Source organism: Juglans regia, chromosome 5, assembly GCF_001411555.2.
Source record: "Juglans regia cultivar Chandler chromosome 5, Walnut 2.0, whole genome shotgun sequence".
NCBI lineage: Eukaryota > Viridiplantae > Streptophyta > Magnoliopsida > Fagales > Juglandaceae > Juglans > Juglans regia.
This window is the reverse complement of record NC_049905.1, coordinates 377,953-391,528: the sequence shown is the minus strand read 5'-3', so window position 1 is coordinate 391,528 and position 13,576 is coordinate 377,953. Positions and strand designations below refer to the sequence as shown.

At 39.2% G+C, this 13,576-nt stretch overlaps 2 protein-coding genes and 1 pseudogene across 4 annotated transcripts; 1 reads left to right on the top strand and 2 right to left on the bottom strand.

The window, feature by feature from the left end:
* Nucleotides 1-415: 415 nt before the first annotated feature.
* Nucleotides 416-4,049, top strand: LOC108988284 (cytochrome b5 domain-containing protein RLF-like). Of its 3 annotated transcripts, none has more exons than XM_035689922.1 (6): nucleotides 416-665; nucleotides 1,226-1,300; nucleotides 1,646-2,036; nucleotides 2,708-2,842; nucleotides 3,360-3,427; nucleotides 3,771-4,049. In XM_035689922.1, exons 2-5 carry the CDS (start codon nucleotides 1,268-1,270, stop codon nucleotides 3,389-3,391), a joined length of 591 nt encoding a protein of 196 aa, XP_035545815.1. In that variant the 5' UTR covers nucleotides 416-665; nucleotides 1,226-1,267; the 3' UTR covers nucleotides 3,392-3,427; nucleotides 3,771-4,049. The 3 variants fall into 3 exon arrangements, with proteins under 3 accessions (XP_035545815.1, XP_035545814.1, XP_018817058.1); XM_018961513.2 differs by having other exon boundaries at nucleotides 489-665; nucleotides 3,377-3,427; XM_035689921.1 differs by lacking the exon at nucleotides 3,360-3,427 and having other exon boundaries at nucleotides 485-665; nucleotides 3,599-4,049.
* A 324-nt stretch (nucleotides 4,050-4,373) lies between these two features.
* On the bottom strand, nucleotides 4,374-12,981 carry LOC108988275 (annotated as a pseudogene).
* On the bottom strand, nucleotides 9,347-12,130 carry LOC118348495. Its single transcript, XM_035690323.1, has 2 exons — nucleotides 11,018-12,130; nucleotides 9,347-10,951 (listed from the first exon to the last, which is right to left on the bottom strand). Exons 1-2 carry the CDS (start codon nucleotides 12,128-12,130, stop codon nucleotides 9,347-9,349), a joined length of 2,718 nt encoding a protein of 905 aa, XP_035546216.1.
* Nucleotides 12,982-13,576: the final 595 nt, after the last annotated feature.

Sequence of the window (13,576 nt, the reverse complement as noted above, 5' to 3'; positions counted from 1 at the left end):
TATTATTTACAAATATATAATATTATTCTTCGTCTTAAATCTCATCATCTCCTATTACACGTGACGTGACAACTTTAATTAATTTATTTTATCAAATATTTACTCAAAATTTGTCATACCTAATTGGGAATTATAAAAAGAAAAATGTTATTCTCATCGCTCATTTCTATTGCTACAAGTTAATGTTGTATTTTTTATTTTATTTTTTAATTTTTTTACTTAATGATTAAAAAAGTATTTTTTAATAATATAATGATTTTTTTATTTTTTTAAATAAATATTTTAAAGTATTAAAAAATACATACATGAAAAAAAAAAAATCCTATAATTGACAGTAGCTCCAAGCGAGAGCTGGGAGTGGTTGCTGTAGAGCACCCTTGTAAAAATGAAGGGAAGAGAAAATGAGAAATATTACTCTACCCGGACCGAACCCGGTTCGCCAGAAATGCAAAGTGTCAACTTTTTTACCAACCTATATATTCTTCGACACCGGTCTAGCCGGAATTGGCCATCGTGAAAGCGATCCGATCCCACCCGATTGGCTCATCGACCATACCGACAGCGCGAAAATCAGGACGATACAGATTCTACTCCAGTCGCTCTGCCCAACTCTATTTGGTTGAAGGAAAGATTCTTCTATTCCCTCGTTTTGTGGTAACCAAACGGTGGGTTTGTGATTCAATTTATATTATTCAGGTTAATAATATTGTTTCTGGGTTGAAGTTTATTATGTTACTATTTGAAAATTATAATATCTTTCACTGCGAATACTTGAAAAATGAGTGTACTTTCTATTCCATATATAATTATTTTGAACTCATGTGTTTATAATCTGTTTGTTTATTGAGATATTGGGGAAAAGAAGTTTATATTTTGGATCGCATGCTTTATGGCTGTTCTAGTTTTTGAAAAATTGTAGAAATTTACCATAACTCGGTTTAGTGGCATTACTTTTTTTAGGTTCAAGTGATAAATTCTTCCATAACAACTTGGGAACTTAATATTTCTTCCATAACATTTTGGGGTTGCTTGAGGTTTCAATTGATATTTGAATAGATGGTGTTGATTTTAGCATAGCAAGTCATTTGATTGCAATGAAGCGAGTTTCTTAATTTGGAATCCATATATATGTGTTGGCGTAGTTCGACAAGCTGAAGTTATGTGCGGTTATAATAAACGAAACTAGCAAACAAGAATAGTTGTTATTAATCGTGTCTTTCGACAGGAAAATTGCTTGGATCAATTTGGAAGTTCAGTCCTGCGTGAGATGGAAAATGATAATGACTTTACGTTTTGTCAGGCAAGTGTGGTACTTACATACTGTATGATGGAGTTATAGCTTTGTTGTCTTTTTGAATTGGCATTAATTGATCAAGTATGTTGACATTTAGCTATGTTAAATTACATTTTATTTGGGGTGATGTAAGAAATTCATGAATGTTTGTGCCATTAAAATCAATTACAATTGACTAATGGAACAAAGTGTTAGAAAAGAAAATTCCTGTACATGTCCTGTGTACTTGGGCTTTTGCCTATTCCTATGATCAATAAATATTATTTATTGATAAAAAAATTACTTTTTGTTAGGGTGCTTTTCAACTTTAATGATTTTATCTGAATACATTGTTTATGGTTATAAATTTAGGTTAGCTTACCTGTTGACCAAGAAGGTCATGAGACAAAGAAGCTCGTGTCGGATATTGGTGGTATTACTATAAAAGATGAATTCTCTGATGGCAGTAATAATAGTCAGAATGACAGTCTTTTGAGGAATGATAAAGTGCCAGATGATACCACCTCTAAGAAGCAGGGTACAGTTGGTTCCTTGTCTTTCAATGTTACTGATATGTGCTCTCTGAAACAATCAATGGAATTTTCAAGACCAGTTGCATCAGGAGATGCTGGAGGTTCCGTTAACGAATTCCAGGAACAGACTGTCGCAAAGAAGCCAGCACCTCGAGCCAAGGTCCCTTTTGAGAAAGGATATAGCCAAATGGACTGGCTTAAGCTTACTCGAACACATCCTGACCTTGCAGGTACTTGGTGAATACATTTCTTTGTGACTCTTCTCTTCATATTTTGCTGCATGTTATTTGATTCTAATCGTTATTGGTTCACTTGTAATCTACTATTGTCTCACCCCTTCTCCTGGGTTGTGCCCTTTTCACCTTCTACAGTTAGTATTTTTTACTTCTGAAAAATACTTGAATAGACATCTTTTGCAAATTAGGAGGTTTTTCCTTCTTCTTCTTCTTTTTTTTTTTAATCTTTCAAAATGTTCCCATATGCTTTTCAAAATTTTGACGCATTTATGTCTTTATTTTTATTTTTATTTTTTTCCTCCTGACTAAATAAAACATCATCATAATAAAGTACAATCCCTTCAGTCCGGTTCATAATGTTTCAATTCCATTCCACAATCATGTGGGGCTTGCTCTTCCTCCTCCAACTAAGGGCAGTTTTGATAGATAAAAAGGTCCATTGCTTGCAGCTAGATGGTGCTGGGCTTGTTACTGGTTGCTTATGCATCTAGTTTTCCCATATTGTGAACTTTCTACATTAATTAGTGGGGACACTCGCCCTTCTTTATAGTGCGTATGAACCAAAATTTAGTTATACTGGCTGAACTTGTAAATCAAGTTCAATTTGTTGTAATGTCTGTTTACTTGTTAATGTATTTCACTGACTGTAAGGTTCTTGATTCCAGGATTAAATGGACAATCAAATAAGAGACTTATTTCTATGAATGAAGTTAGACAACATCGGGAAGAAGGTTCCATGTGGACTGTTTTGAAGGGTCGTGTGTACAATATATCTCCATACATGAGGTTTCATCCTGGAGGTATGGAAATGATCTTCTCAAGTTTCATCTCTTTCTTGGCCGAATTTTTATTCAAAAATTTTGTTGTGCCGAGTGACTTAGTAGCACATTGTTGGATTTCAGATTCTCTCAGTTACCTCAATTGAATAATAAAGGAAACCAAAATAATGTTGTGTTGTAGTGCTCCAACCAATTAACCTTTCTGATGGCCATCTAGCATCATCTCCACTCTTAAACTTGCAGTGTTTGATGATAATATGTTTAAAGTAATTGTGTCATGTTAGCACTGGAATGATGTCTAGTCGAGGAGTTGTATTACGCATCCCCCCCCCCCTCCCACCCCAATAAAAAGCTACTGTATGTCTTCATATGTTGCCAGTTTTGCTTTCTCATCCAAAAGTTCGTACATGTGGTATAGATATGCTTGTTACTTGATAGAAAAATATGAACTTTTTTTTTATAAGTAATAGAAAAATATGAACTTGTTTCTTCTTAGTACTATTTGTTGCTCGTCTATCATTTTCTTCTCTTTTTTCAGAAGAATTCCTTTTTCAGGTGTTGATATGCTGATGAAAGCAGTGGGAAAAGACTGCACATCCTTATTTAGTATCCTTTTCTAGAATTTTCTTCTTTTCAGTGATGTCTTCTGATCATGCCTCAATGTTAGTTGTGTTTCTTTGGATTCGAGACAATTTTACTCCATTCAACGCTTTGGTTAGTTTTCACTTCTTGGACTTTTCTGAAAGAACCTTCTTTCTTCCTTACTTTTTTTTTCAGGGTGGGGGAGGGTTGGTTTCTTAACAAGAGACTATATTTCAGTGCTTCAACTCAGTTGCTAGTTGTGTTTTTCTCTTCCTTTCCCCTGTTGAGAATTGCAAGTTGCATATTCCCTTTCCTTCAACCTAATGAGAATTGTTATGGTATACAATCCTTAATACATTTTCTTAAGATAAATACCATGCTTGGGTGAATGCTGAGTTTTTACTAGAGAAGTGCCTTGTGGGTACACTGGAAAATAGTGGATGAAGAGCAGAAAGAATGGAGTAATTTAGAAGTGGTGTTAAGCCTCGTTCATCGTCATGCTAGCTGATTGGTGTTGAAACTCCTTTTCCATTTAATTGTATCCTGAAATTAATGTCACAGTAAAATGACACCCTGTTTTTATGGTTGGGATTACTTTATTGTTCCATCATTTGGAATTAATAATAATTCACATGTTTTGCTTCTACTAAAGAGTATCATTTATATCCATGAACTATCAGTTGCTTCTGGATGTGTGTTGAACTGCAATTATTCCCCTCTAAACGCAAGGTGTATAAGAGATGTCTTTTATCCCTATAGGCCGGTCATATATTCTGGCATTCCGCTATATAAAGATACCAGATTCTCTCTGTAATTATCCTCTGAAGCCTTTAAATTTTCTCATTGAAAAATTATTCACTTTCCATGTATGCATAAGCATGGTTCACGTACACAAGATATTCCCACCATATATTTGCCGGCATAGAAAATCACATAGCTTTCTGCTCTGACACCAGATGAGGCAGAATAATACCTTCATAAAACAGAGGATCCAAAACAATTTTGATGACGAGTTCGAGAATATCATAAGCCTAATCAACGGTCAAATTCACAAAAAGCAGGACCTAATTAACGTAGCATCACAATAGGAAGCAGTGGGGTTAAAAAAAAAAAAAAGCACAAGATAGATTACATATCTAAAGCTACAGGGACAACCCGAACTTGATCAAGAATAGGACCACAAATAGATCCAAAGTCATCGATTCTGGTATGGTAGAAGGAGCTGAAGAGTGTGATTCTGGTCCTGGTCGAGGGTGCTTTAAACTTGAAACTGGCCGTCTTGAACCTGCCTTTGCCTTGGGATTTGAAGGGGACTTTCAAGGTTTCTTTAGCAGCAAATGCTTCAACCATCATTGATCCATGACAACCATTCTTTGCATCTCCAACAGTAAATGTAAGATTATAGAATCTGTTGGGAATGTTCTGAGAATTTGTGCAATGGCACTTTTTCTCCTTGCAACAAGTTCCACTGCCGCAAGTCCAAAAGGTACACTGAAGTGTTTTGAGTCTTATGAACTTTTCCGCTTTGAGGGATTCAATGATCCAACCAGGGAGGAAGGAGAACTTCATGGGAAGAATTAACTAGACGGTAGGGACCGTCCTCGAAGCCTGGATTCTTGACCAAGTTGTCTGCAAGAAATCATTGAAAGGTATTGATGAAAACCTAAGTTGTTCATAGATTTAAAGAAACAAACACAAATCTCGCTATATCAATGTGATGCTAAGGTAGTAATTTAGATACAAGCTACACAAATAAATTGGCAGAGACAAGGGAGAAAAAAACAGAGTTAGACTCCTCGCAGGAAGTGCAAGTCCAGATCCGATCAATGCTATTGTTCCTATCTAGACCACAACATATTGCTTGGACTCGCGGAAACACACAAAATGACAGATAAATTGAGATCAAATCTCATGGATGTACAGATCAAATCGATCATAAGCACATCTTGTAAATCAGATGAAACAAAAGAAACTGACTTTTGACAAACAACACTATCCCATATGACGGATCTAGCTCTCCAACACAACAAGTAGAACAGACATGTGCTTACACGTGTAGAAGACTTCCCAAAATGGATTTCTATAACTAATAGGGCAGAAAGGTTTGGATACCACAACACAAGCTGGAGGAAAATAGGTGAAGTGTGCGTGTTTCTCGCCAGCAAAGTTAGGAAAATCAATATTGTCTCCAGAAGTAGAATAGAATGAGGATTGAAGAGTAGTTATCCTCTTTACCTTTTGTGGGCCATAGAGGGAAGAGCTCCTTGATCGCAACCTCATCCAAGAGTGGCCCACTAGCAGGGTCCTCTTGAGTCCCAGGATTGTGGAATTTCACGGTAACAACATTAGAAATCCCCATGCGTAAGTGTCACCTCCATTACTACTGTAGAGTGTCGGAGAGGAAGGTCTCCTTTCTGAGGATGCACTGAGACCCCCAAAACCTCTTCTTGTGTGCATGTTCTTGATGCTCATGCCCCAAACGTCAGAGCATAAAGGGCACCTGGTTTGACCTTTACGGTCTGAGAGATTGAGGCCTCATTGCCAAGCCTTACCGCATGGACACCGTGGGCAACAGTGAAGTACATGCCGCCAGGCTGTGGCCCGCCAGAGATGTACTCCACCAAGCCATTGATTTCCCCCTTGGGCAGTGCATATTTTCCTTTTGAGTACTGTTTTCTTGAGGTCAGTTGGTTTCGGTCTTTCTTCAAAGTTGCCATTACCAAGGTATCCTGCGGAATCATTGCAGAGCAATAGCAAATGAAAATTGTTGAAAATATAAATATATCAAATTTAAGCATCTCTCTCACACAAACATTCACCTGTACACAGATTAAACAAATGTGTACTTGTGTGTGTGAGAGAGAGATGCCCAAATTTGATACAACAAACCACTCCACAATGTGCACATGAAAAAGAAGATAGAACAGATCAGATTGCCATGAACTCTAAAGCTAAGCCAAACTGTTCAGAATGGCGTGAGAGAGGAGAGGGGGACAGGGACGGGGGAAGAAGGCTCCTGTTAGGAGACTACTTCTCTTTAACAGAATGTGGATGGAATGTAATGGTATATTCGGGATGATGATAATATGAACAGAATGACAATAGATGGAATAGATGAATTGCTTGAAATGATAGGGGATCTTCGAGGGTCCCTAAACCTCCACAGTACGTTCTTACAAGCTTTTCAAAGATAAAACAAAATACCATCTCTCTTCCATCCTTATAGTCCGGATGTCAGAGATTACAAATCAGTAACTAATTTTATTCCCTTCACGCAGCAGGTGTGTGCCTAACTGAATCAACAAGTCAGCAGCCTCTTCTCTTCAATAAACGACGCCGCATTGCTTCTTCCTTTAAAACGCATCACTTCAATTAACTAAACCACACAGCCTCACTTTAATCGGAACGACACCGTACTCCCTGGTCATACGACGCCGTATCCACTTCCCTTTTACTTCACTGGTAACACTAACTCAACACTTCACTTCTCTCGCATGATGTTCTGCCGATCAAACCCTTAATCCACAGAATGCCCAAATCGTTCTCCCTTTGCCATCCCTCACGATCTGAGCTTCTAACAATCTCCTCCGCTTAGAGAACCTTGCCCACAAGGTGTGGGTAACGTTCTTGAAGCTTCTAGAGTAGCTCCCATGTACTGTCTTCGGAAAGAGCCCCGACCCACTTAATCAGCACTTCGGTCACCGCACGACCGCCAACCCTCTTTAGGCGCCGATCCACCACTTTCTCCGGCTCGGGTGAGATTTCCCCTTCCTTGTCAGTGGGCGGTAGTGTTGGAAATGGCTGGATCTGAGATCCCAGTTTCTTCTTCAGACAGGAGACGTGGAATACCGGGTGTATGCGTGACGATTCGGGAAGCTCTAAGCGATACGCCACGGATCCCAGCTTCTGAAGAATCTTGAACGGTCCGAAAAACCTGGGAGATAGTTTTTGATTCCGTCGTTTCATCACTGAGTTCTGACGATATGGCTGCAAACGTAAGTACACCCATTCTCCAATCTCGAAACTTCTCTCGGTTCTCCTTTGATCTGCATAAAATTTCATACGGTTTTGAGCCCACGCAAGATTTTCCTTTAACAGCTCTTTGATCTGTTCTCTTGTTTTTAGAAACTGATCCACTGCCTCGACAGCCGAAGTACCTGGTATATACGACATTAACCGAGGGGGAGGATACCCATACAACGCTTCGAAAGGTGAGATCTTTGTTGAAGTATGATAAGAACTGTTGTAACTATATTCTGCCAAGGGAAGCCATTTACTCCATTGTCTCTGTTTAGTGCCTGTATAACAACGTAAATAAGTTTCTAGACACTTATTAAGAGCCTCAGTTTGTCCATCCGACTGAGGATGATAGGCTGAGCTAAAACTCAGTGTAGATCCTTGCAACTCAAATAAACCCTTCCAAAAAGAGCTTAGAAATACTGTGTCACGGTCAGAGACTATCGATCTCGGCAGTCCGTGCAGCTTGAAAATCTGGTCCATGAATATCTGTGCCACTCCCTGAGCAGTGTAAGGATGAGATAAAGCAAGAAAATGGCCATACTTAGTGTATCGATCCACTACCACCAATATAACACTAACTCCATTGAATAAAGGTAGACCTTCGATAAAATCTAAGGAAATGTCAGACCAAGCTTGGTTAGGGATAGGTAAAGGTTGTAGTAACCCGGGTGAGGCCACGGTTTCACTCTTGTTCACTTGGCAAATATCACACTCTCTTATTTTCTTCTTGAGGTCATTCTTCATTCCCTTCCAGAAAAATTCTCGCTTCGCATGTTGATAGGACTTTAAAAATCCTGTGTGACCTGCTTGTGGATCCACATGTAAATAATCCAGCACCTTGTTTTTAAAATTTGAATCGGGAACTAGCACAATTCTACCTTTTTTGAGAATAATTCCTTGCTGTACAGTATATCCTTGAGGAACAGAAATATTGTACTGCAGCTTATCTAACAAATCAGCCATCTCAACTGAAGCCTTATAACTATTTTTTAATTCTTCAATCCATTCCACTGTGGGAAAAGTTATCAAGGCTAAGCAACCATCTCCCTCTTCATTCCCTTCCATTTTCCTTGAAAGGGCATCGGCTACTTTGTTTTCTCTTCCTTTTTTATACTCGATACAGAAATCAAACCCCATGAGCTTCGTGATCCACTTTTGCTGTGCCACTGTACCTACCTTCTGCTCCAACAATAATTTCAAAGCCTGCTGGTAGGGGTGTAACCGGTCCGGTCCGGTCCGGTTTTGGACAAAATCTAGGACCGAACCGGTATGTACCGGTTTTGTATTTTTCAAAACCGATTACGCCCCGATTACCCTCCTAAACCGGTACTTCCGGTTTTACCGGTTTCCGGTCCGGTCCGGTCCGGTTTTCCGGTTTTTTTTAAATGTAAAAAACATATAATAAAATGTTAATTCTTATTATAAAATATTATTAAAAATTTAATATATATATTATGCTTAAAGCATATGATCAATTAAATTTTTATCTTTAAGATTAAACTTTTATTTTATAAATTATAACAACATTATCTTATATATAATTATATTAATAACATATGATCAAATAAATTACAAATGTTCATATTTAAGATTAACATTTTATGTTATTATTTATAAATTATAATATAAAATTTTTTCATATATGATATATAATTATATATATTATATATAAAAATTTAACATATAATTATATATTATATATATAAATATTTTGTATAATATATAAATTAATTTTTATATATTTTTTTCCAACCGGTCCGGTTCGGTCCGGTCCGGTCCCAAAAACTACGGAACCGGAACCGGACCGGAACCGGCCGGTTTTCATAAAATAGGAACCGGTTCCGGACCGGACCGGTTCAAAACCGGACCAACCGGTCCGGTTCGGTCCGGTCCGGACCGGTTTTCCGGTTTCCCGGTTTAAATTTACACCCCTACCTGCTGGTCAGTCTTAACAACAAAAGATTGACCTAACAAGTAAGGTCTCCAACGTTGCACTGCTGTAACTAAGGCAAACAATTCTTTTTCATAAGTGGACAGCAGCAGTGCCTTCCCTTTTAAAGCCTTACTCATAAAAGCTAAGGGCCTACCGTCTTGCATTAAAACAACCCCTATGCCTTTTCCACTAGCATCGCACTCAATCACAAAAGATTTACTGAAATCCGGTAGTTTAAGGACCGGGGGATGTGAGACAGCTTGTTTCAAGGCTTCAAATGCCTTGCTGGCCTCCAAGTTCCAAGAAAAAGAGTTTTTCTTCAACAAGGAGGTAAGAGGGGCAGCAATAAGTCCATAATTTCTAATGAACTTCCTGTAATAACCTGTGAGCCCTAGGAATCCTCGTAAGGCTTTCACATTCTTAGGCTCAGGCCATTCCAGCATGGCCTTAATCTTGGCTGAATCTGCCATCACCCCTTCCGAATTAATTATATGGCCCAAATAATCCACTTCAGCCACTCCAAACCGACACTTGGATTTTTTTGCATACAAACAATGATGTTTCAGCATTTTCAATACTTCTTTCAAATGGTTTACATGCTCTTCTCTTGATCTACTATATACCAAGATATCGTCGAAAAATACAAGTACGAATTTCCTCAAAAAAGGTTTGAATATATCGTTCATTAACCCTTGAAAGGTGGCTGGAGCGTTAGTAAGTCCAAAAGGCATTACTAAAAACTCGTAGTGTCCGTCATGGGTTCGAAAGGCCGTTTTAGGTATGTCACTAGGCACAACCCTCACTTGATGATAACCCGATCTTAAATCCAGCTTAGAAAAAATTACCGCCCCAAAGAGCTCATCTAATAATTCGTCTATAATTGGAATGGGAAACTTTGCCTTCACGGTCTCCCTATTAAGTGCCCTATAATCCACACAAAGTCTCCAACTGCCATCCGCCTTACGGACCAGCAAAACAGGGGAGGAAAAGGGGCTAGAACTTGGTCTAATCACTCTCGATTTTAACAATTCAGCCACAATGTTTTCAATCTCTGTTTTCTGGTAGTATGGATATCGGTAGGGTCTATTTGAGATGGGTTGGGTGCCTTCTTTTAGGATGATATGGTGGTCATGGTTACGTGGTGGTGGTAACCCTTGGGGTTCATTAAAAACCTCAGAAAAACCCTCCAACAGCTCTGAAAACTGTTCATCTATTTTCCCATGGTCGGTTCCCTTGCTTTCCTCACACATAATCTGTAAGAAAATTCCCTTCCCCTTGGCTATAGTTGCTTTTAGTGTCTTCTCACTATCCTCCACCACAGAAGGGCTCAATTTCAGCCCCTGAAATTCTATGGTTTTTCCTTTCCACATAAAGCTCATAAGCAACTTAGAAAAATCCCACATGATAGGGTCCAAGGTTTCTAACCATTGGACCCCCAAAACAATATCACAACCAGCAAGCTCTAATAAATGTAGAGGAAGTTGTAGAACGTTACCTTGCACTTTTAATTGCACGGTTCGACATAACCCTTCACTGTTTAGGCCTTGACCATTTGCTACCCTCACTTTTAAGTTTACTAGATAATCCACTGGTAGCTGCAATTTCGAGGCCAGTGCAGTATCTATAAAATTGTGTCAGCTGCCCGAGTCTAGTAGAATTACCACTTGCTCTCCGTTAATACTTCCCACCAACCTCATAGTGCACACTGTCGGAGTTCCAGCTATGGCAGCCAAGGAAATCTCCAGTTCATCCTTGCTGCTGGTCAGGATTTGTAGTTGCTGATTCTCTTCCTCATTCGCACCAGCTTCCTTCCCTTCTTCCTCTTCCACTTCTTCATCCACTTGCAAAAAATAAATTCTGGGATTTTTGCAAGTGTGTGCTGGGTTCCATTTCTCGTCACAATGGTAGCATAGCCCTTTCCGTCGTTTCTCATCCATGTGCATGGACGTTACAGGTTTAGTAAAACCCCCCGGTTGCTTCCATTTGCTGTAATTATCCTTAGAGTAAGGATTTCCTTCCCTTGGTGTAGCAATCTTTTCCACCATTGGTTTGTGGAATTTCTTTGTACTGGTATGGTATTCTTCTTGCATTTTAGCTAGTCCATAGGCTCCATTTAAGTTCACAGGATTCAACATGCGGATGGGAATGCGAATCTCGTCCTTCAATCCACTGAGAAAACAACTCAGCTTGTGTAAATCCGATAGGCCCCTCAAACGGTTGGATAATGTTTCAAATTCCGCCATATATCCCGCTACTGAACCGGTCTGTTTAAGTCTCGTTAACGCCTCCATGGGGTCGTCATATGCGGTTGGCCCGAAACGAAGGAGTAACGATCTACAAAAAGTGTCCCAATCACGACAGAATCCTCCTTCTGCAGCATTTTGGAACCATACGAGGGCATCGCCTTCCATGTGGTATGAGGCCATCAATAGCCTCTGTGCTAGTGGTGTTTGGTGGAACTCAAAGTAATGATTGACTTTAAAAAGCCATGCAGCTGGATTAACCCCAAGAAAGTGAGGAAAATCAAGCTTGACTCCCCTGAGGTTGAGCTTCCGTGGATCTGGGTTTTCTGCTTCCAGGTTCATTTCTGGGTTGATTGGGGGAGGGGGTGGGTTGTGTGGCTGTGCAAACAGGGTACGTAGCATGTCTTTAATTTCTTGAACGTCACTCTTCACTGTGCTAACATCTGTTTTTAATTCCAGGATTTCATTTTGCTGATTCTCCAACTGATTCTGCATTTCCTGCTGCTGTTTGGCTCTTGTTTTCTCGGCCATGGTGATGTTTTCTGGGTTGACTATTGGGTGCTGGTTGTTTTCTGGGTTTGGGATTGAATGATGTAAGCTGGTAGGATTGCTTTGGGTAGGAACGACGGCTCTCTGATACCAATTGTTAGGAGACTACTTCTCTTTAACAGAATGTGGATGGAATGTAATGGTATATTCGGGATGATGATAATATGAACAGAATGACAATAGATGGAATAGATGAATTGCTTGAAATGATAGGGGATCTTCGAGGGTCCCTAAACCTCCACAGTACGTTCTTACAAGCTTTTCAAAGATAAAACAAAATACCATCTCTCTTCCATCCTTATAGTCCGGATGTCAGAGATTACAAATCAGTAACTAATTTTATTCCCTTCACGCAGCAGGTGTGTGCCTAACTGAATCAACAAGTCAGCAGCCTCTCCTCTTCAATAAACGACGCCGCATTGCTTCTTCCTTTAAAACGCATCACTTCAATTAACTAAACCACGCAGCCTCACTTTAATCGGAACGACACCGTACTCCCTGGTCATACGACGCCGTATCCACTTCCCTTTTACTTCACTGGTAACACTAACTCAACACTTCACTTCTCTCGCATGATGTTCTGCCGATCAAACCCTTAATCCACAGAATGCCCAAATCGTTCTCCCTTTGCCATCCCTCACGATCTGAGCTTCTAACAGCTCCCAATAAAATAGATAAACTTTTGTGCAGAGAAACCGTCACAAGAAAAATGCAAAACAGAGTAAAAAAGAACAAAGATCCAGTTCAACGGTACAAATCGTAGACTAAACCAAATGGGGATTAGACGTAAGCATTACCTTCCAAAGCTGCAAAAGCAGGACCAGCGAGCAAAAACAAGGTGGCGGCAAGGGTATTGTTTTGCCCACCAAGTGTTTGGTTTTAGTCTCAGTTGGAAAGGCTCACTTGTTTTCTAAACTATGATTGAATACACATTTTTCTCATCAGCACAAACTTTTATTTCATCATTAATAGAATTAATGGCGAAGAAATTCCATCTCAGAAGCCAATTCAGAAATTCCATCTCATTGGCATAATCCTACCCCATCACCAAAATAAGAACGGGAGAAAAAAATAAGAGAGAAAAATAAATTACTAATATACTACCTTAAATTGTCTTGGGAATGTGCTGCCGTCGGCTTTTGCTTTGCGGTTGTTTAAAGGGAATGAAAGTAGTTCTCTTCCACAGGACTAAAGAAAAATACAGCTCTTTATATGTTGTTTGTGTACAATTATCTTTGACTCTTGCTATCTGACATTCTAGAACTGGTGGCATCAAAGTTACATATTAAACTATGAAATCAAACACTAAGGAGTATCGATTAGTTTCACCCAGCTCTTTTGCCCTTGTTTTATCTATCTTATACATATCTCTCTGCATCTTTGCAGCCTATATTTTCTTGAAATCAGCTTACCCAAAGAGATGAGCTT

Bases quoted from the DNA above. Each gene is read 5' to 3' on its own strand.
- LOC108988284 (XM_018961513.2), top strand. From the start codon at position 1,268: ATGGAAAATGATAATGACTTTACGTTTTGTCAG. The intron at 2,843-3,376 runs GTATGGAAATGA...TTCCTTTTTCAG, and splicing joins CATGAGGTTTCATCCTGGAG to GTGTTGATATGCTGATGAAA. The intron at 3,428-3,770 runs GTATCCTTTTCT...CATTTTCTTAAG, and splicing joins AGACTGCACATCCTTATTTA to ATAAATACCATGCTTGGGTG.
- LOC118348495 (XM_035690323.1), bottom strand. From the start codon at position 12,130: ATGGCCGAGAAAACAAGAGCCAAACAGCAGCAGGAAATGCAGAATCAG. The intron at 10,952-11,017 runs GTAATTCTACTA...TCGAAATTGCAG, and splicing joins GTATTAACGGAGAGCAAGTG to CTACCAGTGGATTATCTAGT.